General features: G+C 39.2%; 3 protein-coding genes across 3 annotated transcripts in view; 1 reads left to right on the top strand and 2 right to left on the bottom strand.

Moving 5' to 3' along the window:
• LOC121373003 overlaps window positions 1-968 on the top strand; it is a 29,850-nt gene extending 28,882 nt beyond the window's left edge. The window contains exon 2 of the mRNA XM_041499444.1: window positions 414-968. Within this exon, the coding sequence (XP_041355378.1) occupies window positions 414-968 (555 nt within the window). The remainder of the gene's footprint in view (window positions 1-413) is intronic.
• A 15,296-nt stretch (window positions 969-16,264) lies between these two features.
• On the bottom strand, window positions 16,265-16,630 carry LOC121373002 (putative nuclease HARBI1). The gene has a single exon (XM_041499443.1). The coding sequence runs from the start codon at window positions 16,628-16,630 to the stop codon at window positions 16,265-16,267; it is 366 nt and encodes a 121-aa protein (XP_041355377.1).
• A 4,926-nt stretch (window positions 16,631-21,556) lies between these two features.
• The window catches only part of LOC121373397 (multiple epidermal growth factor-like domains protein 10), a 57,419-nt gene continuing 53,964 nt past the window's right edge, over window positions 21,557-25,011 (bottom strand). Inside the window, exon 13 of the mRNA XM_041500040.1 lies at window positions 21,557-22,432. Within this exon, the coding sequence (XP_041355974.1) occupies window positions 22,372-22,432 (61 nt within the window). The 3' untranslated portion in view covers window positions 21,557-22,371. The remainder of the gene's footprint in view (window positions 22,433-25,011) is intronic.

Here is a 25,011-nt window from a genome sequence, read left to right as displayed (position 1 = left end):
ACAATGTTATCGTGTTAAAAAGAAACTTTTTTTTTGTATTTGAAACATAAATATATTTGGCGAGGTAATGAAATAGTGTTCTTGATGTCTTGTTGTTGTTATTATTATTATTATCATCAAAAACAACACTGGATGGATGGATGGATGGATAGATGGATGGATAGATGGATAGATGGATGGATGGATAGATAGACAGACAGACAGTACGACAGACAGACAGACAGACATAGATAGATAAATAGATAGATAGATAGTGCTATTACTATTACTGCTACTTCTACTACTACTAACTACTGCTACTACAACTACTACTACTACAACTACTACTACTACTACTACTGCCTTCTGCTGCTACTACTACTATTGTATCTATTTTTATTATTATTATTATTATTCGTTTCGTTTCGTTTCAGATATTTCGTTTTTTTATGGTTGGCAAGGTGGACAAAGTCTGCGCTGCGCTTAGCGACCACCTTCAGACATACACCGCTCTGCACGTGTACCTGTACCAGTTCATTCTCATCTTCATACTTCCGGTTACACTGGTCCTCGTCTGTAATGTACTGGTCCTCGTCAGAATATACCGCGTCCGGAACATGCGCAACACAGACGACTCGTCTTTACCCCGAGCGCGGAACGTGGTGAACAGTCGTCACAAGACGACGCTGATGCTTCTGACGATTTCCTTCATCTACGTCATCACCCTCCTCCCGTCTCTCGTGGTCTCCATCGTGGCCTACGCTACCATAGCAACGACGACGTTACGCGACGCCGGTCTACTTCTGGTTCGGGTGTCTCCGTACAAAGACGTGTGCGAGCTGGTGTCGGACTTGAACTACGGGTGCAATTTCTTTATCTACATCCTGTCCGGGAAGCTGTTCCGGTTCGAGTTGAAGAAGATGTTCACGTGGGACAGGAGTACGGGCATCACAACGACGAAGGTCAGGGACGATATCGTGCCGCTATGACGTTGGCATATGGCGTCGTCGGCACGCACGGCTCATCTCAAACATGTCAACACGTGGGTGTGACCACGTCGTATTAACAATCGTATTAAAGAGACTACCCCGAGTTTGCTTCCATTGTAATATGTTAACAACTAACAAATCGTTTTTGATTACTAAAATTACATATTATAGTACGCCATTCTCCTTTCTGGTTTTTTTTTCTTTTTTTTTCATTTTTTTTTTTTCAAATAATTTCTACTATTTTTGTGTGCACTAAAAAAATGTATTCGGTTCAGAAATAAATAAAACTAACTAATACCCCTAGTAAGAAAAGTCTTTCTTTAAGAGATAACTCTTGATTATTTCCTTGTAGTGAAATTAATCAAATAGAGTTGTGTCGTATTAAGACTACCAGTCCATAAAACCAAAATTGCTATAATGCTGTAATCGTCACTTTCTTACTATGGTCGTTTTATTTTAAAAAAAATAAAAAAATAAAAAAATATTATTATTATTTTTATTTTTTTTATTTTGTGTTATTTCCAAAACACTTTTACTTTTCTTCTTACGTCAAATCAAACTGAAATTATTTATAAAAAAGAGACATTTTTGTATGAGGATGGGACGGACTATAAATATAAATTCCTGTTTAAAATTTATAGGTTATTAAAAGAGCTTCCATTTCGTATCATGTTTATGTCCATCGTGAAATAATTTTCAATTTTATGAAAATTATTTCATGAGGGACATAAACATGATACGAAATGTTAGCGAATTTAATATTTTATTTATTACCCATAATATCACTGATCCGTTTAGTTAAGGCAGTCAATGACGTCGAAATGTTACGTCCCACTTGACGTTCTAGTAGGACGTAACACTTTGATAAGAACCAGTTATCTGTAACCACCTGGGTAACATATCAATGTTTGTGTAAACAAGCTTTACGTTTCTTAACTCGGGCGTTCGCGAAACGTGTTGTCGTTTGCACTAAGACACTGGTAGTTCGCCGCGAGCAAACCGAACGTTAGCTAACGTCTTTGAAAAGTAACTCAAGGCGAACAAAACTGGCTGCCAAACCTTTCGATTTTGGCTTTTTCACACATTATTGTTAAATATTCTTAGTATATACACTCTGGAATTAATTAGTTATGCTCTGAAATGCGTATATCATTGAAATTATTAAAGAAAAAAGTCATTAGGCTATATCGACTATTTCTAAATGTTTTGTTGAGAACATGTTCCCTGTTTGGTTACCTGGGTAACCGTTTAATGAAATCAAGCTATAATTAAACTCGTTTTGTTTCGTGCATTACATTTTATAAGGATATATTTCTGATTTTGAAAGATACTAACCATTCCAAAACCTTATTTGTACTCAAGCACGGCGGAGCAGGGTGTGTGTGTGTGTGTCGTGTGTGTGTGTGTGTGTGGGGGGGGGGGATCTCTCCCTGCCACCCAATAATTCTGAATAAAAATTATTATTAGTATTAAATCTTATTATTAGTAGTAAACCCCCTAGAAACTCGGACGATTTACGCCCTCAATCTCAGTCGGCCCCCTCCCCCCTCCCTTATCAATTTGACAATAATACAAAAGTCAATTTTTTATTATTATTATTTATTTTCTTGGTCAGCCATCTTGAAAAACGTTTGCATATTCAAATACAGTTGCATAGATCGAGAAAACGCCCACCGCGAACGTTTCGTTGCGCTCGCTTTAAGAAACGTAAGAAATGTGGTTGTTGTCGTTCGAACGTTTGTGTTATCCTAAACCTGATTTTACTCTAATAAATTCGTAACTACGAAAATATATGTATCTATCAGGAAGAAAATCAACATAGACTGCTGGAAACACAAGTACACGACCGCAAACACATATATACAGGTAGATACTGGCATTCTAAACAAGACACCCGTCGGTCGCCCCATTGGGCTATTTCTCGTTCCAACCAGTGCTATAAAACGGGTAACAAAGGCCGTGATATGTACTATCCTGTCTGTGGGATGGTGCATATAAAAGCTGCTAATCGAAAAAAGAGTAGACAATGAAGTGGCGACAGAGGCTTTCCTCTCTCTATATCTGTGTGCTCCTTAACCATATGCCTGACGCCAAATAAAATGTGTCGAGTGCGTCGTTAAATAAAACATTTCCTTCCTTCTAAACAAGGCAGTGTATTTGATATGTAATTTTAGTAACCAAAAACCCTCTGTTATTCGGAGACATTAGACAACGACTGTATAATCAGGACAGTTCCTTTAACTGTTGGATGGGGTACAGCGCTCGCTTGATGCACGGTCGGTGTGGGATCAATTCCCATCGTGGGACCATTGGGCTACTTCTCGTTACAGCCATTGCACCAGGCCGTGGTATGTGCTATCCTGTTTGTGGGATGGTGCATATAAAAGATCTCTTGCTTCTAATGGAAGAAAAATGTAGCGGATTTCCTCTTTGAGAATATATGTCACAATGACCAAATATATGACATCCAATAGCCGATGATTAATATATCAATGAGCTCTAGTGGTGTGGTTTGACATGTGTTGTAGTGGTGTCGATAGACAATTCGAAAAGTAACTGAACAGGAAACATTATACTTATTTTCTCCAATTTCGTATATCTAATCATGTTCTTACCAATTGAAAAGGGCAGGTGGTCCAATGTTCCAAAAGAAGATAGAACATGTACATTATGTAATATAGGTGATATCGGAGATGAGTTTCATTATATTTTTATTTGTGATAAATTCAAAAAGGAATGAAAAAGATTACTAAAGTCATACAGTATGACGTTAATAAAATAAAATTTTACTTTAAAAAAAAAATCCAGCTAACTTATTAAATGTCATCTCACAGTTTAACAAATATATATCTAGCATTATCTAACAAATATGATTATTGTAAACTAATTCAGTGTACGTTTAACTGCAATTTGTATAAATACTGCATGCACATTTCCCGCGATCGCGATCTCAGTGCTCTCGACCATAGGTACAAAATTAACAAAGATAAAGGAAATAACGAAACTGCAGTTAGGTATTCATTGATGCAAACAACTATTGTTTTTCTACACATTGACATCAAGATTTACTCCTGTGTAATCGTATTGTTCATGTCCGCAACGATATCTCTTGACACGTGGGTGTCAGCTGACTCTGAAGCGTGACGTATATTACGCTTAGAGCTTTCCTCAGTTTGTTCCTAACGTTCGCGAACTACTTGATTGGTGTCCGTCGTGTCCATTTGGTTTAACGTGAAGCGCACAAAACAGTGTAGCGAACGTTTTGTTTCCGCTCGGTCTGGCTGAACTCAGCCCTTGGGATAGCCGACATGTCGTTCGGCCCTCAACTGGCATGTGTATTCAAATTGACATGCATTGTGGGTTTGTTTTTATTACTTTGGTTCAAAGACTTTACAAAATTAAAATAGCAAGTTACATATCTTCCAGACATTGAATCGCCGTCACATTGCTGTCATACATGTCGAATGCATGCGTTAAAATTAATAACCATGATTATTAAAATTAGCAAACATCATAAGGCATACGCTGTATTCTGGATAACACCGTTTCTCGTTACCGGTCGCCAGATCGCTATTATGCTAATTGAATATTTGGTATTATTATGTTTGAGGTGTCGAATAGATTATGTAACCGTTTGTTCACATCAGAAGATAGAAAATGACGTTACGGATCACAGCTCCATTGTTTTGTATACATGTTACAAATTAAGCCGACACGGTCCTGCAGTTAAGGCGCTTACCAGACATGAAGGCGCTTACTTGGCTGGCTAAGGGAGCACGGGCCGTGTCGGCTTATCGCTTATCGCACTATGTTATTGGACCAAATGTAAATTCAATTCAGAGAACTGTTCAACTGTAAACGTGTCAGCATCCTTAAAAAACCCTTTGTGAACTTATTAATATTATAATTAACCACTTGACCTCCTGAAAACCCATTTTATATAGTTTAATCTTACTTATGTGTTTGTTATAAACACTTGTCACTTAACGTATGCGTGTATATGTATATATAATTTATATAATGTACTCCTCTGATGCCACCGGATGGTGGCTTTAAGTAAAATAAAGTTCTGTTTCGTTCTGTCAGAATGATCAAATGATTGACAGTTGATGATTATGTCATCATTCTACTTTACTGGTGTCGAAAAACAAAATAAAAAAAATAAAATGTCTGAAGACTGCCAGAATTACACTTATGATGTGCTCTAGTGGTTTCGTAATCTTAAACAATCTTAAACTTAAGTCCATATATCTGAATTATCCAATGATTGACCTCAAACAGGCGATTACAAATTTGTCAATGGGCTTTAGTGGTGTTGGTAAAGGCGCTGTGTCAAAGTTGCAATAATGGCGGATCTCGCCAAAATATTTAATAATGTTTGCTTTGAAACATAAAGATTACGCATTCAGCCATATGCCTATAAAAAGTACAACAGAATAATTCAATTTACTAGTAAAACATTTTCAGCAGGCGATCTGGAGAGTGTTTCGCACGCAATAACTAGTGACGTCACTATTTTATGCGTACACACTAAGTTTTCCCAGAATGTTTTGAGGTCGACTGACAAATGAAACAAAGATGGCGGCCATGCTATATTTAGCCACAGATTATTCGGGAAACCCCTCTTGTCGTCCAGTGCAAGATTTAAAAACGATTATTATTCTAGAGTTAATTATAGAACAGTTATGTGGGGGGATCGATTAACTATTATTTAATTAATTATTTTTTATAGATACATGTGAAAATGAAATATTGTAGTTTCAATTTTGACATAGGACCTTTAAATAAAATGAGCATACCGTACATTTTTAAAGTCGCAGAGCCTAGTTTCAACCCGTGAAAATGGATACTAAATTTGATTAATTTATTCTACAAACCAGGGCCCCGTTCCGCAAAGCGATCTTAGTCCTAAGATCACCTTAAGTGTATAGCTACCGCATGCACTAAGGCGATCTTAGAGGTAAGATCGCTTCGTAGAACGGGCCCTGTAACACGACTGAATAAAGTTACAATAGAGTAAAATAAAAAGTAAAGAGTCTGTGACGTTGAAACGGTGAAATACCCTTAAAATAGACTGGAACTCGACTCCATAACCGTTACTTCTCAGACGCACGTGCGTTTTAAAACATATGCAAAATGCATTCTGTGGTATTAGAAACACCATGATGACTAGAAACACTTCGGTTGTAGGCAAATTGATATTCTAAACAATAAAATATGAGTAATGTTTGATTTCAGTGATAATTTAAACGGTTCTAATAGTGAAACTATATGCCTTAGTGTTTAAAAAACTAGGGTCTGTCGCTTGAAGGCTGGTATGACCTTGGTTCTCAGGGGTCGAATTCAGGAAATAAAGCGCGCTCAAACACTGACCGATTTCCAACGAATACTATTCCATATTTATTGATGTAGTTTGGAATTTGACCCAAGCAGAAATGACTGTTGTTTGTCGATACTTATTGTGGTGCTCATATCCAATCAATGTTCAAGTACGCTGCCCTGTGCACACACCTCAGCTACCTGTCTAGGATCGCTCTGGGTCGGAGCCAGTACCTAGCGCACTTCAAGACTGGTAGGTACTAGGCTCGTCTCCATTTCATTGCAACTTATTTCCGTGCCTATATCCAATTAAGGTTCAAGCATGCTGTTCTGGGCACACACCTCAGTTATCTGGGCTGTCTGTCCAGGGCAGTGAGTTAGTTAGTTGTTAGTGGTTAGCGAGCGATAAGAGGGTGTAGTGACCTTACACCTACTCATTGAGTCGCTAAACCTTGTTCTGGGTTGGAACTGGCACAGGGATGCGAACCCTGTACCCACTAGACTTATGTCCGATGGCTTAACCACAACACAACCGTTGCCGTTAGACAGTCCAAATAGTTGACCTGTGTGTCCATGACACCGATCTTGAACCTTAATTACACGAAATAACACACATGATGTGTGTATATATGTGTGTGTATATATGTGTGTGTGTGTGTGTGTGTGCGCGCGCGTCTGTGTCTGTCTGTCTGTCTGTCTGTCTGTCTGTCTCTCTCTCTCTCTCTCTCTCTCTCTCTCTCTCTCTCTCTCTCTCTCTCTCTCTCTCTCTCTCTCTCTCTGTGTGTGCGTGCGTGCGTGCGTGCGTGTGTGTGTGTGTGTGCGCGCGCGCGCGTGTGTGTGTGTGTGTGTGTGTGTGTGCGCCCATCGTCATCCAGTCTTGCTCGCAGCACTTAACAAGAGCCAAGGCTTACAGCACTTTGTTCTTTGAATAGGACACTGTGCCGCAAACAGCGTCGTCCCACTTATACCCACTGACTTGTCAATCCCTGCCGGCGTAATTCAGTTTGCATGATACCTGCCAGCACGTTGGCTAAGATCAGTAGCTTCAAGGAAAGACACCATTACATCTTTCTCGAGGCAGTTTAGAACAGGAAGACCCAAGCTTTTTCTGACTGATGCTTGCACAAATTAGTCCTTTGAGTGAAGAAGCCGAGGCCATGCAACCTCTACCCTATGATAATATCGATTCCCGCTGGCTTACTACTTTTTTCTTCTCTTTTATCTCATTAGCTAAAAGAACAGTCGCACACCAGTCTTATAGTTACCATACCATATGTAGGACACTGTTCAAGTTTCGGGGCGGGATATAGCTCAGTGGTAGTGCACTACGACTGGTATATCAAAAGCCGTGGTATCTGTTATTCTTTCAGTCAGATGGTGCATATGGAAGATCCCTTGCTGCTAATCGAAAAGAGTAGCCCATGAAGTGGCGACAGCGTGATTCCTCTCTCAAAATCTATGCGATCCATAACCATATGTCCGACGCCATATAACCGTAAATAAAATGTAAATAAAGTGCGTCGTTAAATAAAACATTTCCTTCCTTTCTTCCAGTTCAAGTTTTTTTTAACGATACCACTAGAGCACATTGATTTATAATCATTGGCTAATGAATGTAAAACATTTGGTAATGCTGACACGCAGTCATCAAAGGAAACCCGCTGCATTTTTCCTAATGTAAGGAATCTTTTATATGCACTTTCCCATAGACAGGAAAAGCACATACCACGGCTTTTGACCAGTTGCGGTGCACTGGTTGGAACGAGGCAAAATCCAATCAGATGAATGGATCCACCGAGGTGATTCGATCCTGCGACACAAGCACACCAAGCGAGCACTCAAACGACAGAGCTAAATCCCGTCCCTTGTGAATTCAAAGGATATTATAATACATACCATAGCCTATATAGCACACTGTTCATGTTTGTTTTGTTTAACGACACCACTAGAACACATTTATTTATAATCATCGGCTGTTGGATGTCAAACATTTTGTAATTCAGACATAGTCTTAGAGAGGAAACCCATACATTTTTCCAGTATCCAATGTAAACTAAGTGCACATATTCGCTAACTGCATCCTCTGCCCTGTCAAACCCAGTGTAACAATTCAGCATACAAAGCAGCTACCCAGTCATTAATCACATAACAAGAAAACTATACTTTCGCGCATTCGTTTCCGTATTTTGGGCACCCAAATGGGTGGGTAACTCTAGTCTGATGCCTACAGAAACAGTTACGACGTGCTAGCCTATCTCTGTCTCTTTCAGTACCTCCTCTCTCTTTCAGTCTCTCTCTCTCTCTCTCTCTCTCTCTCTCTCTCTCTCTCTCTCTCTCTCTCTCTCTCTCTCTCTCTCTCGTTCAGTATCTGTCTCGTTCGGTATCTCTTTCAGTATGTCTCTCGTTCAGTTTCTCTCGTTCAATCTCTCTCTCTCTCTCTCTCTCTCTCTCTCTCTCTCTCTCTCTCTCTCTCTCTCTCTCTCTCTCTCTCTCTCTCTCTCTCTCTGTTTTTGCGTGTGTCTCATTGTGTGTGTGTTTGCGTGTCTCGTGTGTGTGTGTGTGTGTGTGTGTGCCCATCGTCATCCCGTCTTGCTCGCAGCACTTAACAAGAGCCAAGGTTTACAGCACTTTGAATAGGACACTGTGCCGCAAACAGCGTCGTCCCACTTATACCCACTGACTTGTCAATCCCTGCCGGCGTAATTCAGTTTGCATGATACCTGCCAGCACGTTGGCTAAGATCAGTAGCTTCAAGGAAAGACACCATTACATCTTTCTCGAGGCAGTTTAGAACAGGAAGACCCAAGCTTTTTCTGACTGATGCTTGCACAAATTAGTCCTTTGAGTGAAGAAGCCGAGGCCATGCAACCTCTACCCTATGATAATATCGATTCCCGCTGGCTTACTACTTTTTTTCTCTTTTATCTCATTAGCTAAAAGAACAGTCGCACACCAGTCTTATCGTTACCATACCATATGTGGGACACTTCAAGTTTCGGGGCGGGATATACCTCAGTGGTAGTACACTACGACTGGTATATCAAAAGCCGTGGTATCTGTTATTCTTTCAGTGAGATGGTGCATATGGAAGATCCCTTGCTGCTAATCGAAAAGAGTAGCCCATGAAGTGGCGACAGCGTGATTCCTCTCTCAAAATCTATGCGATCCATAACCATATGTCCGACGCCATATAACCGTAAATAAAATGTATAAAGTGCGTCGTTAAATAAAACATTTCCTTCCTTTCTTCCAGTTCAAGGTTTTTTTAACGATACCACTAGAGCACATTGATTTATAATCAATGGCTAATGAATGTAAAACATTTGGTAATTCTGACACGCAGTCATCAGAGGAAACCCGCTGCATTTTTCCTAATGTAAGGAATCTTTTATATGCACTTTCCCATAGACAGGAAAAGCACATACCACGGCTTTTGACCAGTTGCGGTGCACTGGTTGGAACGAGACAAAATCCAATCAGATGAATGGATCCACCGAGTATCTCTTTCAGTATGTCTCTCGTTCAGTTTCTCTCTTTCAATCTCTCTCTCTCCACTCCCTCCCTCCCCCCCCCCCTCTCTCTCTCTCTCTCTGTTTTTGCGTGTGTGTCATTGTGTGTGTGTTTGCGTGTGTCTCGTGTGTGTGTGTGTGTGTGTGTGTGTGCGTGTGCGTGCGTGCGTGTGTCTATGTGTGTCCATCGTCACCCCGTCTTGCTCGCAGCACTTAACAAGAGCTAAGGCTTACAGCACTCAGTGGTGTTTGTGAGCAATAGTTCTTTGAAAAAAACCCACTGTGCCGCAAACAGCGTCGTCCCACTTATACCCACTGACATGTCGATCCCTGCCGGCGTAATTCAGTTTGCATGATACCTGCCTGCACGTTGGCCAAGATCAGTAGCTTCAAGGAAAGACACCATTACCGCTTTCTCGAAGCAGTTAAGAACTGGAAGACCAAAGCTTTTTCTGACTGATGCTTGCACAAATTAGTCCGGATTAGTCCGGATGGTGACGTAATAAGAACAGTAAATGTGCTTTGGAAATAACCAAAAAACTACTATTTTTGTTTGCAATTAAAATAATATTCGGTTCAGAAATAAATAAAACTGTAATACATACCACAGTAAGAAAAGGTCGCTTGTAGTTATGTCCGCCATTTTGATTTTACGGATGGGTAGTCTTGATACGAGATAACTCTATTTGATTACTTGCACTACAGAGGAAGCAACAATGAAATAATCAGAGTTATCTCATAAAGAAAGACATTACCAGTCCATAAAACCAAAATGGCTTCCATAATGCTGTGAGCGTCGTTTTCATAATATGGTAGGGGTTTCTTCTTCTTCTTCTTCTTTTTTTTCGGGGGGGGGGGGGGGGGGTTGTTTTTGTTGGTGGGGTTTTGGGGGTGTTTTTTTGTTGTTATTTCCAAAACACTTCTAACGTCAAATGAAAACTCAGGTATCTGGGCTGTTCGTCCAGGCCAGTGAGTTAGTTGTTAGTTGTTAGTGGATAGTGAGAGATAAGAGGGTGTAGTGAACTTACACCTACCCATTGAGTCGTTAAAACGTGTTCTGTGTTGGAGCTGATACAGCTTTGCGAACCCTGCACTTACTAGACTTGTATCCGATGGCTTAACCACGACACAACCGTTGCCGTTAGACCGTCCAAATAGTTGAGCTGTGTGTCCATGACTACGTACTTGAAGCTTAATTACACGAAATAAATAAGTCATAAAGATATAAATTATCTTCATTTTCTTCCATCTTTCATCCGACTCATTTCAGTCAATCTATCAAATAAAGGGGCTCATGTTCCAGGCAATTTGTAAAATAACTAGAAATTCCAATCACTTTGTAAATTGACTCAGTGAATCAGGCCATTTGTAATTCTTTTTACAAATTGCTTGATTTTTAACATGACTGTATGACATGACTGTGTGTGTGTGTGTGTGTGTGTGTGTGTGTGTGTGTGTGTTTGTGCGTGTGTGTGTGTGTGTGTTACAGTCATGTTAAAAATCAGGCAATTTGTAAAATAAATTATAAATTGCCTGATTCACTCAGTCAATTTACAAAGTGACTGTGTGTCTTTGTGTGTGTGTGTGTGTGTGTGTGTGTGTATATATATATATATAACGATACCACTAGAGCACATTAATTTATAATCATCGGCTAATGCATGTCAAACATTTGGTAATTCTGACACGTAGTCGTCGAAGGAATCCCGCTACATTTGTCCTAATACAGCAGGGGATTTTTTATATGCACTTTTCCACAGACAGAAAAATCACAGTTTAGGTGCACTGGTTGGAACGAGAGAAAAAATCAATCCGATGAATGGATCCACCGAGGTGATTCGACCCTCCGACACAAGCACCCCAAGTGAGCACTCAAACGACAGAACTAAATCCCGTTCCGTGCGAATTCAAAAGATATTACAATACATACCATATATAGCACACTGTTCAAGTTTGGTTTGTTTAACGACACCACTCGAACACATTTATTTATAATCATCGGCTGTTGGATGTCAAACATTTTGTAATTCAGACAGTCTTAGAGAGGAAACCCGTACATTTTTCCAGTAGCAAGGGACCTTTTATATGCACCATCACAGAGGTACTTGATGACAGGATAATAAACCATTTCCAAATGACACTAGTACATGATACGGTGGTTGCTGCATTGAGTTAGTCACTGTGATTAAAAGCCCAATGTCCGATAAACATTCAGTACTTTTTTTTTTCTTCTTTTTTTTAACAGCACCCTATCCTAAGCATTTTGATTCGCGTTTTATTCCCGGCCATGACGAAATGAGGATTTTACCCCGCCCATAATGCAAATTTTAAAACACGAAACTACATGAGAAAAATGTAAAAAAAAAGTAAAAAAATACTTTTACAGCTTTATATTCGACTTTGAAAATGTAAGTTCTTTAATTACTTTGTATAATATCTACATTTGACATTTTATTGCAACTTCATAAACCAGTTCAAAGATTTGAAATGTTTAATTAATTAAACATCAATTATTTCAAGTCAGTTTTCAAATTTATATTTTTGCGTTCAGTGTAGGGAAAACGCTTGTTAATAGGTTAAGCCTTGTAACAATATAGGCTACGTGCTAGTGGTTATCATTATTATTTTTTTCCTTCTTCTTTTTTTTTTCTATTCCTCTTTGACAACAGCAATATTTTCAAGGGTTTGTATGTAGGCTCGTGCGTGCTAAGAGGGTTTTTTGAGGGGTATATTGTGGTATATGGACAATATTTAAATTATCCTGTCATCAAGTGCCTATGCACCATCACACAGACAGGATAACACATACCACGGCCTTTGATATACCAGTCATAAGTAGTGTCGGAAATAGAATGAAAATGATTTTCGTCAATTATTTCTTTCATATTAAACTGTAAAAGTAAATATTTTGTAAATACCTATTTAATGATACTCAACCTAATTTAGCATTTACTTGTTTGGGCTCTCATTGATGTACAAGGTGGTGTTTACTCTTGAAATTAAAATAAAGATGTCAATAAACAGGAGATTTGTGACCTTTATTTGAACAGACTATAACACATTTTGATGATATGTGTCAATTTCATATATCCTTAAACAAACGTTTAATTTAAAACTACAAGATAACTGATTATTTTGAATTGCAGCATAAATTATTAATTATGACCAGCATATTTAGTGAATATAAATTCAATATAAGTACATTAGAAATTTACACAATCTTGCAACCACTTAAAGGTGCTACATCATAGTTATATGTGAGCATCTGTTTGTGATCAAGTCTGCTGGAGGCAGTGGAATTGCGGTATTGGTCAGTGATGTGTTGATATTTTAGATAATACATCTTTATGGATTGGACTTCAGTCTTCTGGAAGCAGTGGAATTGCGGTATTGGTCAGTGATGTGTTGGTATTTTAGATACACCTTTATGGATTTGACTTTAGTCTGCTGGAAGCAATGCAATTGCGGAATTGGCAAGTGATGTGTTCGTATGGATTGGCTTTAAGTCTGCTCGAGGACCTGTTGAATGGGTGTGGGACAACGGACATACGTTTGGATAGAAGAAACCCGACTGGTCGTGGTCGGACAGCTACGTTATTGCAGACTACGTTGTCGTCGAGAACGAGGAGTTGCTAAGGCCAAAACACCATGGCAGCTTAGGGACGCGTTCATCTGTGAGCACACGCGTTTGGAAGGTGACGCCAACAAGACACATTGTCAAAGTTGCAAGGGTTATGTTAACCTATTAATTATCAAGTGTGAACTTCTTATTTAGCTATTTTAGCACATGGTCGTGATGCATGTAACTATACATAATGATCAAGGGTGCAAGTCATATTTAGCTATTTTTTGCATGTATTCATTATAAATACATATAATTTCTCAAAGTTGGATTTCGCTATCTACATTAGTGTGTGTCTTAAAAATCAGTACGGATCTTAACACCTCCCTGTCTCTGTCTCTGTCTCTGTCCCTCTCTCTCTATATATATATATATATATATATATATATAGTGGAACCCCCTATAAACCGGACACCCTAGGAACCAATCAAAATGTCCGGTTTATAAGAGGTATCCGGTTTAGAGAGGTTTCACCACACACACACACACACACAAGGATTGTGTATTATACCTTATATTTTGAAACCATTCTCACATAGGTTGGACGATTTTTTTTTCTCATAACCAGATGAATGTAAAAAACAACAGACAATAAATTTGAAACATACTAATAATAACAATAAAAGTTCATTGTTTATTTTGAATTCTGTTTGTTAAACAATAACGCTCAAAAAGACAAATTACCAATATAAAGTGACGTCATCAGATATGACGTTCCCAAACTTTATTCTGACACTTTTTTTCGACAAATGAACAAACCATCGTTGCTACGGCTGGAGCAATGGGATGACGTTAACTTGTAATGAATATAACGGCAATTTAATTTTATACAGAGATATTATTATACGAGCTCGTGTGTCGTACTGATTTTACCAAACGATTGTCAGGATTTTTGTATTACACTCGCTATCGCTCGGGTAATACACAAATCCCGACACAAGCTTCGTAAGACCAGAACGATTCAATCTAATTAAAATTAGCTCCACTATTACATGTGGATCTAACACCAGCCAGTTGGAGCTCATGTCCACCAATCAAAACCTTACTTGCAGAATCCTGCCAGCGATTTAAAACTAACAACACTGCGTAGTCCCCAGTGTCCAGGTAACATTTCGTCTGTAAATAATAATTTAAATATTGACCAATCACACTTCGCCTTTTATAACGTTATTTGGGAGCATACAAATTCTAAAAATATCGGGCGAGTCTATTTTAGAGGCCGCAGTACAGCGAACCTTACCAATACGTACGGGGTGGGTTATCAGTCTTCAACTTTACATTAAAAATTATTTATTTTATAATATAAAACATGTTTTAAGGCATTCGTAATTCACACGAAACATGTCATATACCCTCAGGATAATTCGGAATGTTTTCAAATTATTTTTAAATCACTGGCAGGATTCTGCAAGTAAAGTTTTGATTGGTGGACATGAGCTCCAACTGGCTGGTGTTAGATCCACATGTAATAGTGGAGCTAATTTTAATTAGATTGAGAACGATTCACACGGGAGTGTAATGATTTCTTTATTATCGACATCATCCAAGATGTTATTTTCATGAATAACTAGCTAGGACCACGTCAAAACGTTTCGAACGTAACTAAAAAGAGACGACGAAACGACGTCATTTTGATAAGCGTTTACACTGGGGAAGCCGCATTACGTTATGACGTCGCTTCACAAAATTACGTCATTTGTTGTGCACGTGAAATCATTATGACAAACATAGGTCATACTGGTCATATTTCCCTGAATATCTTGAAGTATATATATATACTCGTATATTCTCAACCCCCCCCCCCCCCCCCCCCCCCCCCCCCCCCCCCCCCCCCCCCCCCCCCCCCCCCCCCCCCCCCCTAAAAAAAAAAAAAGAAAAAAAAAGAAACGCACAATGCTTGATTTTTTATAACACGTAATTTTATGCTTCTCTCACAGTGGCGAATGTAAAAATTTGATATTCGCGGAAAATTCGCCAAAAATGATACGATTGGCCAGGAGAATTACTGAAACAAGTGAGGCCTTACAAATGGTTACGAATGCTTGCGAATTTCTTACGAATCCTTGCGAATTTCTTACGAAGCTTACGATTACTTAACAATCAATTTGCCGAATTTCTTGTGAATCCTTTGCGAATGTTAAGAATACTTACGAATGCCCTTGCGAATTTTGCGAATGCTTGCGAACGCCTTACGAATGAAACGACTACACAACGCATGCGCGGCGAAACCCCTTGCCAATGTTTCGCTGTGTCACTTTTATTCGCCAGGCTATCTTGAATAGTCAAGATGTTTTATTCGTCCTTCATCATGCGCAGGGCCGGCAGAAGGGGCGGTGGCGGCAGAGGCAGGGCCAGGGGCAAGTCTGACGACAAAGACTCTGTTTCCGATGGTGCGGCATCCAGTGATGACCAGACCAAGAAGGCTGCGGCATCCAGTGACCCCAAGAAAGCCAAGACGTCCAGTGAGAAGAAGGCCAAGGCCAAGGTCAAGTCCAAGAAGCCCAGGCCAGAGAAGGCAGACTCTGAGCGGGACGAGATGTCAGACAATGAGTCAGGCCCCACTCGCTGTCCCACTCCTCCTCCACCTCCTCCTTCAAAGGTCAAGAAGTCCACAGCCAAGAAGCTCGACAGGCGCAGTGCCAAGCTGACCGAGGCCCAGCAAGACATCATGTTCGAATGGTTGGTACAGACTCTCTGCTGCATGGTGGTGAGAAGGACTTGCCAGCGAAGAGTCATGATGCCAAATGCGTTCTCCACAACACGTCGCCCACGGGATATGCGGTAATTGGCTATCTTCTCCTCGTAGGTCATATTCCTGCGTGAGTACGGCTTCATCATATATGACTTCAGGCGAATGCGTCATCACTCAGCATGAAATATGGATGTGGTCTGTCGTCATTTGGAAGATGCTCATCGTCAGGCAGGTTGATCTCTCCACTCTGAAGGACTTCTGCAAGATCCGAAGCGTTGTAGATCTGGGCATCAGACTGAGAACCAACGCCACCAACATCAGCCCACAAGAAGCGGTAATTGGCATCCACCAATGCCAACACAGCGATGGAAAAGAAACCCTTGTAGTTGAAGTACTCTGATCCGGAATGAGGGGGTTTCTTGATGGCAACGTGCTTGCCGTCAAGGGCACCGCAAGCGTGGGGCACATTCAAGCGTCTCTGGAACTCTTCAGCGATGGCTTTCCACTCATCTTTGGTCATAGGTGCCGGAACAGCTTCATCAAGGAACTCATCAATGATGGCTTGGCACACCTCTGGCAAAAACAGGCTGATGCTGTTGTCTCCGACACGGAAGCTGTACCCCAGGTCAACATATGAGTTCCCAGTTGCCAAATGGCGCAGCGTCACAGCTAACTTCAGGCCAGGTTCTATGGCATCACGGTACGAGGTGTTCTGCTTGTTCTATGGCATCACGGTACGAGGTGTTCTGCTTGGTGATGCGCAGCCTGAGGCGGTCCAACAGCTCATCAAACAGGACCGGCTCCAATCTGGTGAAGTTCTTGAACCTGTCCGGGTCTCTCTGCCGAAGACTCTCCATCAGGTTGTAGTAGTGCGAGTGCCGCAACCTCTCTCCGTGTGACAGCCAGTCCCTCACCCAACATGACCTTTGCCTTGTTTGTCTGCGTCTTCTACGTTGGGCCTGATGCTGCTGCCTTCTCTCTTGTTCTTCTTGCTGCAGAGCAACAACAGCAACTTGTGTGACAACAGCATGGTGAGAAACCAGCATTGCCAGTGTTGCCACTTGCCTCGGCCATGGCTGAACTACAAATGTATATAGGACAAGGGAAGATGGGGTCTTTTATACCAGTTTGGCTACCCTAGTGGCCTCAACTGCGGCGAATGTGCAATATTCGCATTCAAATCGCCAGGAATTATCAAAGCATTTGCAAGACAATCTTAACGTTTGCATGTCATTCTCAAGCATTTGCAAGTGTTGGCAAGCCGTTCGCAAGCATTCCCAATGCGTTCTCAAGAAAATGGCCCAAAAATCGTAATCGAATTGCTTTATTCGTAATGGATTCGCAAGCATTCGCAACGTTTTGTTTGCATGCGTATGGATGAATGCTAGCAAATCCTTACAAATGTCTTATGATCACTACAAATGCCTTGCCATCAATAAGAATGTCTTGCGATTGCTTACGAAAATGTTGCGATAACAATAAGAATATGCTTTCCTAGCGAATTTTAGGAGCATGTTCCTAATATTCGCAACACCCCATGAACGACCGCGAATGCTTACGAACGTCTGGCGATCACTTTGTGATCATTGCGAATTGGTGGCGAATTGCATTCGTAAGCCCATTCGCCATGTATTCGCCACTGTGTGAGAGAAGCATAACGATGTACAAATCATGAATATAATGCCACTTGGTGATCGAAACGTATTGCCTTTGTTACAGTCGACAAAGCGCAATACAGAACACAATCGTCGTATAAAAAAAAAAAAAAAAAAAAAAAAAGAAAAAAAAAGCAGTAAACAACAACAACAATGTGCAAACCACGTTATGTGTGCACGTAAAAGATGAATATATGCGCTATAAAATTGCAGGGTTTATTTTTATTGCTTGTCCTTGTGGTATCGATTCCGGCAACATCAGACAACACGTGGACTTCCCACATCAGGTAAACCACGTGTGATTATTGTGACCCAGGACCGCTACATACGGGCAATTAATCTACGGCAAGGGACCAGCACGGCAATCTCTTTAACGTTGAACTTTTTTTTTTTTTACCATGCCCCTATACCACTAAGGTACGGCAACCTCTACTGCTTTCGTAATACCAGGTTTGCGTAGGATATTGGCTCACTCGGTGCGCAATCTGACTAAAATTAGCTCTTCTGATCTACCAGTAGATCTAACAGCATTGCGTGGACCCCCATGTTCAGGTGACCTTTCATCTATAAATAACAATTTAAATATCGACCAATTACACTTCGCCTTTTATAGGTTATTCGCGAGCATACAAATTCTAAAAATATCTAAACAACTTGTTGGTCTATTTCAACATTAAAACACAGGGGGAAAAGTGCAATAATGAACTCTGGATTGTATACTAGTATAAACAGATATTATGGCTATACCATCACAGGTGTTTTTTTTCCCCCCGTCTTGAAATGAATTTTACATAAAATTTTATATTGAAATTAGTTTCCGGCATACTTCGTAATTCACCCGAATCATTTCGTATACCCTCGGCATAATCCCGAATGTTTTCAAATCACTGGCATGATTTTGCAAGTAAGGTTTTGATTGGTCGAATGAAAGGTCAACTGGACATGAGCTCCAACGGGCTGCTGTTAGATCCACATGTAATAGTGGAGCTAATTTTAATTAGATTGACTCGGTGCGAAACGGACTATGCCCGACAGCCTGTACGAGGTGTCATTTTGGCTGAACAACATCGTCGACTACGACATCAGTGGTGTCGTTCACGAAGTATGGCCTCAACTGCGATGGAGAAGGTTATGGTTTAGTGACGAGTCTTGTTTTTTTGCTTCATCGCGCCGATGGAAGATGTCGTGTGTACAGACGTCGCCGTGAAAGTACGTTATGCTGAAAGCTGCACACAGGAAGTGGTTAGGTGTCAAATGTGAATGTATGTGTCACGTGAACATTCTGCTACTTTCCGTTCATCCATTCATTACATTTCTAGTGTAAACAAAATCTACTTTTGCGTTTCTTTTGTAGCGGAAAATTGATGCTCATGGAGTTATGGATGTCGCATTTATTAATTCATTTGGACCAATCGTCGAATTTATAACAAAGATGTATTTACAGTTTTGCAATTATACAAATATCGAATATAATCGATGGGAAAATAGTGCCGAGTAAAATTAAAACCGCGACAATCTCAACGGCATTGCCCAATTACATGGACAATTACAGGGCTTGTATTATTTCTTTATTTTGCCGCTTACGACTTGAGCACGTTCACAAATGCTTTGTCTTCTTGCAATTTGTGTGTAATATTTGCAACCAGTAATCGCCTGAAGACTGTCCAAATTTGATGTTGGTGCGTAAATTAACTAAATTCTCATTAGCTATAATGCCTTTTATCTCGCCTTCATGTAAAATTCTTTAATCCCATTGGTTGTTTGCCGTTGGACAAATCCCTTATCCCCCTGTGGGCGGAGCCAAATTCTCTTATACCCCGTCTGTAATTTCCAACAGTTTCCAGCCGCCCCAGTTAATGCTAAAGCAATAATTAGATTATAAATAACATTGATAATCAACCAAGTATACATAATTAATTTTATTTTTACTATAAAATACACTATTTCAATACTTTTAAAAGCTGCAATGTTGAACTCAGCCACCTAATTACGGTCGTGGTGTTATTGTATTAATGCGCGATTAGCAACAGTTGTTGTTGTTGTTTTGTTTTTTTAATATTTTTATTTTTTTACTACATACATTTCTAATAAAAAAAAAAGTGTTTTTTATTTTTGTTATTAATATCTGTTTCAGACAATTTCGTATTACAAACATTTGAAGTTAAAAACTCGTTTATCGACGGAACTATTTTTCGTCACTGGCAAGTGGTTTCGTTCGGGTCCGCGTGGTACGGCTCCGTTAATAAATTGTTAACAATTATTTTCTGGCGTTATTTTGATTATTTGGCTATATGGTTTAACATGTCGGCAAGATAAATTCGTTGTAGAAGCATCTCTCGGGGTATATGGCTTTTTATGTACCCTCTGTGTGCTCTTTTACCCCCTCGCCTTCGGCTCGGGGTAAAAGAACACACAGAGGGTACATAAAAAGCCATATACCCCTCGTGATGCTTCTACAACTTATATTATCCTTTTAAAAAATTATTATTCACTTTTGAGGGTCAATGGGCAACTAGTTTTATGTGCTCATGTACCACTGGGGTTTCGAACACGCCTCTCACGAGTAAAGTCTCTGATATTAGCAGGGGTCTGACTCGGGACGGGAGGTAGTTATTTAATTGGACAATTTAGAATTTTAGAATTTAATCAAACAAGAAAAAGAAAAAGTGGTAGGGGTGCTTTCAGATGCACCCATTTTTTTTTTTTTAATTCTATTGTATTTACTACTCAACAAATTATGACCTATAAGGGTGCTTTAATTTGTGATGGGCTAGTAAAAAAAACAACAAAAAAAACCCCCATCACTGAAGCTGATCCTACTTTAAATGTAGGCCAAAGGTGGTTAAAAAGGAAGGGTTGGTTCAAGCATTAAGGTTCGAGAAGTGCCAATCATATTCGGAACTTGGGCGTGACCAGTGGCTGGATTGGGAGAAGGGAAGGCCAGAACCACCAACGCCCAAAGGCCCTACTTTTAAAACCCTAACTTCCGACATTCCATCCCCCAAGCCACTCCCCCAAGTCTAGCCGTCGTTCAGTACAGTCATGGCACTCTCATGACAGGTTGTTTTTTGTTTTTTGTTTTTTTTAAATTAAAGGTGACTGTTACATTAATATATATTTTTTTGTTATTGAAACTAATAAATATGTTTTTTAAAATCTCGATAAAAATACACACACAAAAAAGAGCACACTTGTAAACCTATTAATAAAATAGCATAAGGCCAATTTAAAAACATTTATATTTATAAAAAGGCATGAACCCGGAGCAGGAGGGGAGCACAGAAAACAGAGAAATCCATGAAATCCTTTCGAAAACAAACTGACACAAAATCAAACAAATACCAACAAGTGCATAATGCAGTTTTAAAATCGTATTGCTATTGGTCGCCTTTAGATAAATAAAATGATATATTATTTATCAAGAAATGTCAACCAAAACTAGATATGTCCACTTTATATAAAAACGTTGAAGTTAGTCTTTCTGGAATGTATGTCTTTGTACATAACTAATTCTGGTTGTCAAGCCACTGATAGGAACAGCTTTCAATGAACATAAACTGATTCCTATTAAAAGTGAAATTAATTAAGTTGCAGTTGCAAATAAAAGTTGAAGGTCACATACTGCGCTATTTCACATTGATTGGTACAAACAAGTAAAGCCCAATACACGTATGTACATACATCAACTCAGGAATATTAACATTTTTGTGTTCTATCACTCTGCATCAATGGGGGCTACCGCCACGAATCCTTTGTTTAAAAAAAAATTAAACAAATAATAACAATAATAATTCCACAACACGAGAACATGTTTTATGGTTGAATAAAAAAACAACAAAAAACTCCTGTCAGTATTATCCCTTTGGCTCTTCCTTGTACACAGATACAATTGTTGATTGCTGTAACAGGTTCATTGTTCCGCTCTTCCTTGTACACAGATACAATTTGTGATTGCTGTAACAGGTTCATTGTTCACATTCAGTATGATTATGTAAAATAGTAATTGTACACCTGTTTTTTAATCTTGTACTTACTGAAAATTCAGTTACAAACAAGCGGATACTTAAATCAGAGGCAATTACTGTGCTGGTCATTATACACCCTATTTGGTTTTAAGAAAGAATAGAATTTGCTGGTCCGAGCAGATTTTCACATGCCAGGACAAACTGCATCAAAATGTGTGTATTGTTATCTCCCAAAACGTCATATCACCATAACAGTAATTTTTACACATGCTATTTTGCTTTATATGGTCATTTCAGGCTCACACCATCACTTTAATACCATACAGTGACAGGAAGGGGATGTATATCTAAGTCACACAGATATTTAGATGTGACCTCTGGGTGGTTTAACAATAGCCTCCATCTTGAATTTAAGATGGCCGCCAATATTATGAGGGGGGGGGGAAATGCTAAAACAAATAAAAAAAAAAAAATGTAGCAAAAAAAAGAAAAAGAGAAAAAAAGAAGAAAGCAAATTGCATAAATCCAGACGAAAGTAGTACTTATTTCAATTGCTATGTGATGATACATTTAGCATACACTGAGATGAAGTATACTGTGTGTGCGTGATGTGTACAGCCTGTCTCAGATGAACTATTGTGCTAAAATTCTCTCTTCAATGTGTCCTTGTCATCGCTATGTCCTTTCCTTCGTTTAAGATTCCTGTTAAAAAAAGAAGAAAAGAGAGATCATTTTCCAATAAAGTTATAGTTTGTGGGTATCAATGAATCACTTTCGTTTTCATCACCCACTGTTTCAAGATGATCGCCATATTGTCCCATGAATATTGATTACTGACATACATTTTCCTATCCTTGTTTGACTTTAGAAAGAAAGAAGTGTTTTATTTAACGACGCACTCAACACATTTTATTTACGGTTATATGGCGTCAGACATATGGTTAAGGACCACACAGATTTTGAGAGGAAACCCACTGTCGCCACTACATCGGCTACTCTTCCGATTAGTAGCAAAGGATCTTTTATTTGCGCTTCCCACAGACAGGATAGCACAAACCATGGCCTTTGTTGAACCAGTTATGGATCACTGGTCGGTGCAAGTGGTTTACACCTACCTATTGAGCCTTGCGGAGCACTCACTCAGGGTTTTGAGTCGGTATCTGGATTAAAAATCCCATGCCTCGACTGGGATCCGAACCCAGTACCTACCAGCCTGTAGACCACGACGCCGGTCTGTTTGACTAGTTATAAGTTGCTATATCTCCTGTTCCTTTTGTTACGTCACTGTGTGTTTCATCGCTAAACCTATCATTAGTGACGTCACACCACTGTTGCTCTGCTAGTTAACGAGTCTACCGATGCCAAATATAGTGACATTCAACCCACATTACTGACATTGTTTACAATTGTCGCAAATGAAAAAATTATAATGGATAGTAAAAAGAATATCCCCACTCGTGTCTTCAACTCTTGTGATATCATAATTTATCAGCAGTCGCTGATAAAAGTATAAAAATCCTCGGCAAGACTCGGATTTGATACTTTTATCAACTCGTGCTGATAAATTATGTTACTATCCATATGGTTCAACATAACCGAGTTAATAATCATAATACAAAGTACATGTGTAATTATACTAATAACAAGTTTGATGACGTAATTTTTTGGGAAGGGACGTCATAACATGGCATTGCTTCTCCAGTCCTAGCTCAGACTGTGCATTTGAAATATGACGTCATTTCATCGCCTCCTTCTACATATAGTTGTGGCTGAAACATTTTGAGTTGGATCTTGTTATTTATAAAGAAAACAACAATAATACTATGGATAATAAAGAAAATATTACACTCTTGTGTGAGTTATACTGATTTTACGAAACTTGTGTCAGGAAACATGTATTATCCTCGCTCTTGCTCAGACAATACAAAAATCCTGGCACTCGTTTCGTAAAATCAGTACGACACACAAGCTCGTATAATAATCTCTATATATCACAAGACCTTTGTGCAGTATCCTCTATGTATGTCTAGAAATGCGTTGAATCTATAAGTCTAATATTTTAAAAAGAGATATGATGTTGGGTGTAGCAAATTGTGAAAACCTCTCAAAAAACATCAACATCTACTAACAGCATTACTGGCAGAGCAGACAACACGAAGGATCTTTCAAATGGAGATATTTGCACGAACACGTCCACATAATTTTAGTTTGACAATCAATTAGTAACTTGAAATTTTAATATGGCAGCCACGTTTCAAACAAATAATACTGAATAACATGTTCCTATAACTAACGAAAAAACCCAGAGTATCAGAGGTGTTGTCATACTTAGGTAAAAGAAAGAAGTGCTTTATTTAATGATGCACTCAACACATTTTATTTACGGTTATATGGCGTCAGACATATAGTTAAGGACCACACAGATTTGTTTAGAGGAAACCCGCTGTCGCCACATAGACTACTCTTTTACGACAGGCAGCAAGGGATCTTTTATTTGCACTTCCCACAGGCAGGATAGCACAAACCATGGCCTTTGTTGAACCAGTTATGGATCACTGGTCGGTGCAAGTGGTTTACACCTACCCATTGAGCCTTGCATACTTAGGTAGTTACAAATATGTAGTCATACGAATTTAAAAAAAAGTGGGGCTTTTTTAAATAATGGTGTGATGGGCAAAGTAACGTGCTAATCAAACAGACGTTTGATGGCCAGACAAGGGACTGACTGACGACTTTAAGATAATGATTTTTTTACAGAGCAAGGTGTAATTGTACAGGTACATACTTAATTAGAGTGGTGGTGGAAACATGGAGTCCATTTAGAAAAAAAAAGATGAAGAGATAGGTTCAACATTGATATATAAATAGATGGAGAGATGAAGAAATAAGTTCAACATTGATATATAAATAGATGGAGAGATGGAGAAATGGGTTCAACATTAATATATAAATAAACACTGATGTGAAGAAAAAGGTTCAACATTAATGTATAAATAGACGGAGAGATGGAGAAATAGGTTCAACATTAATGTATAAGTAGACACAGAGATGAATAAATAGGTATAACATTAATATATAAATAGATGCTGAGATGAAGATATAGGTTCAACATTAATGTACAAATAGACACTAGTTACTAGCTGAGATGAAGAAAAAGGTTAACATAAATGTATAAATAACACATGTGTAAACCAGGCAACATGTCAATAATGACGTTGTCGAGATCTGGCAGACATCTTGCAACATTGAACAGTATTTGAATTTAAAATATAATGCAAATA

The sequence above is a fragment of the Gigantopelta aegis genome, chromosome 5 (genome assembly GCF_016097555.1).
Source record: "Gigantopelta aegis isolate Gae_Host chromosome 5, Gae_host_genome, whole genome shotgun sequence".
Taxonomy (NCBI): Eukaryota; Metazoa; Mollusca; class Gastropoda; order Neomphalida; family Peltospiridae; genus Gigantopelta; species Gigantopelta aegis.
This window is presented reverse-complemented; position numbering and strand designations above follow the sequence as displayed.

Bases quoted from the DNA above. Each gene is read 5' to 3' on its own strand.
- LOC121373002 (XM_041499443.1), bottom strand. From the start codon at position 16,630: ATGACCAAAGATGAGTGGAAAGCCATCGCTGAAGAGTTCCAGAGACGC.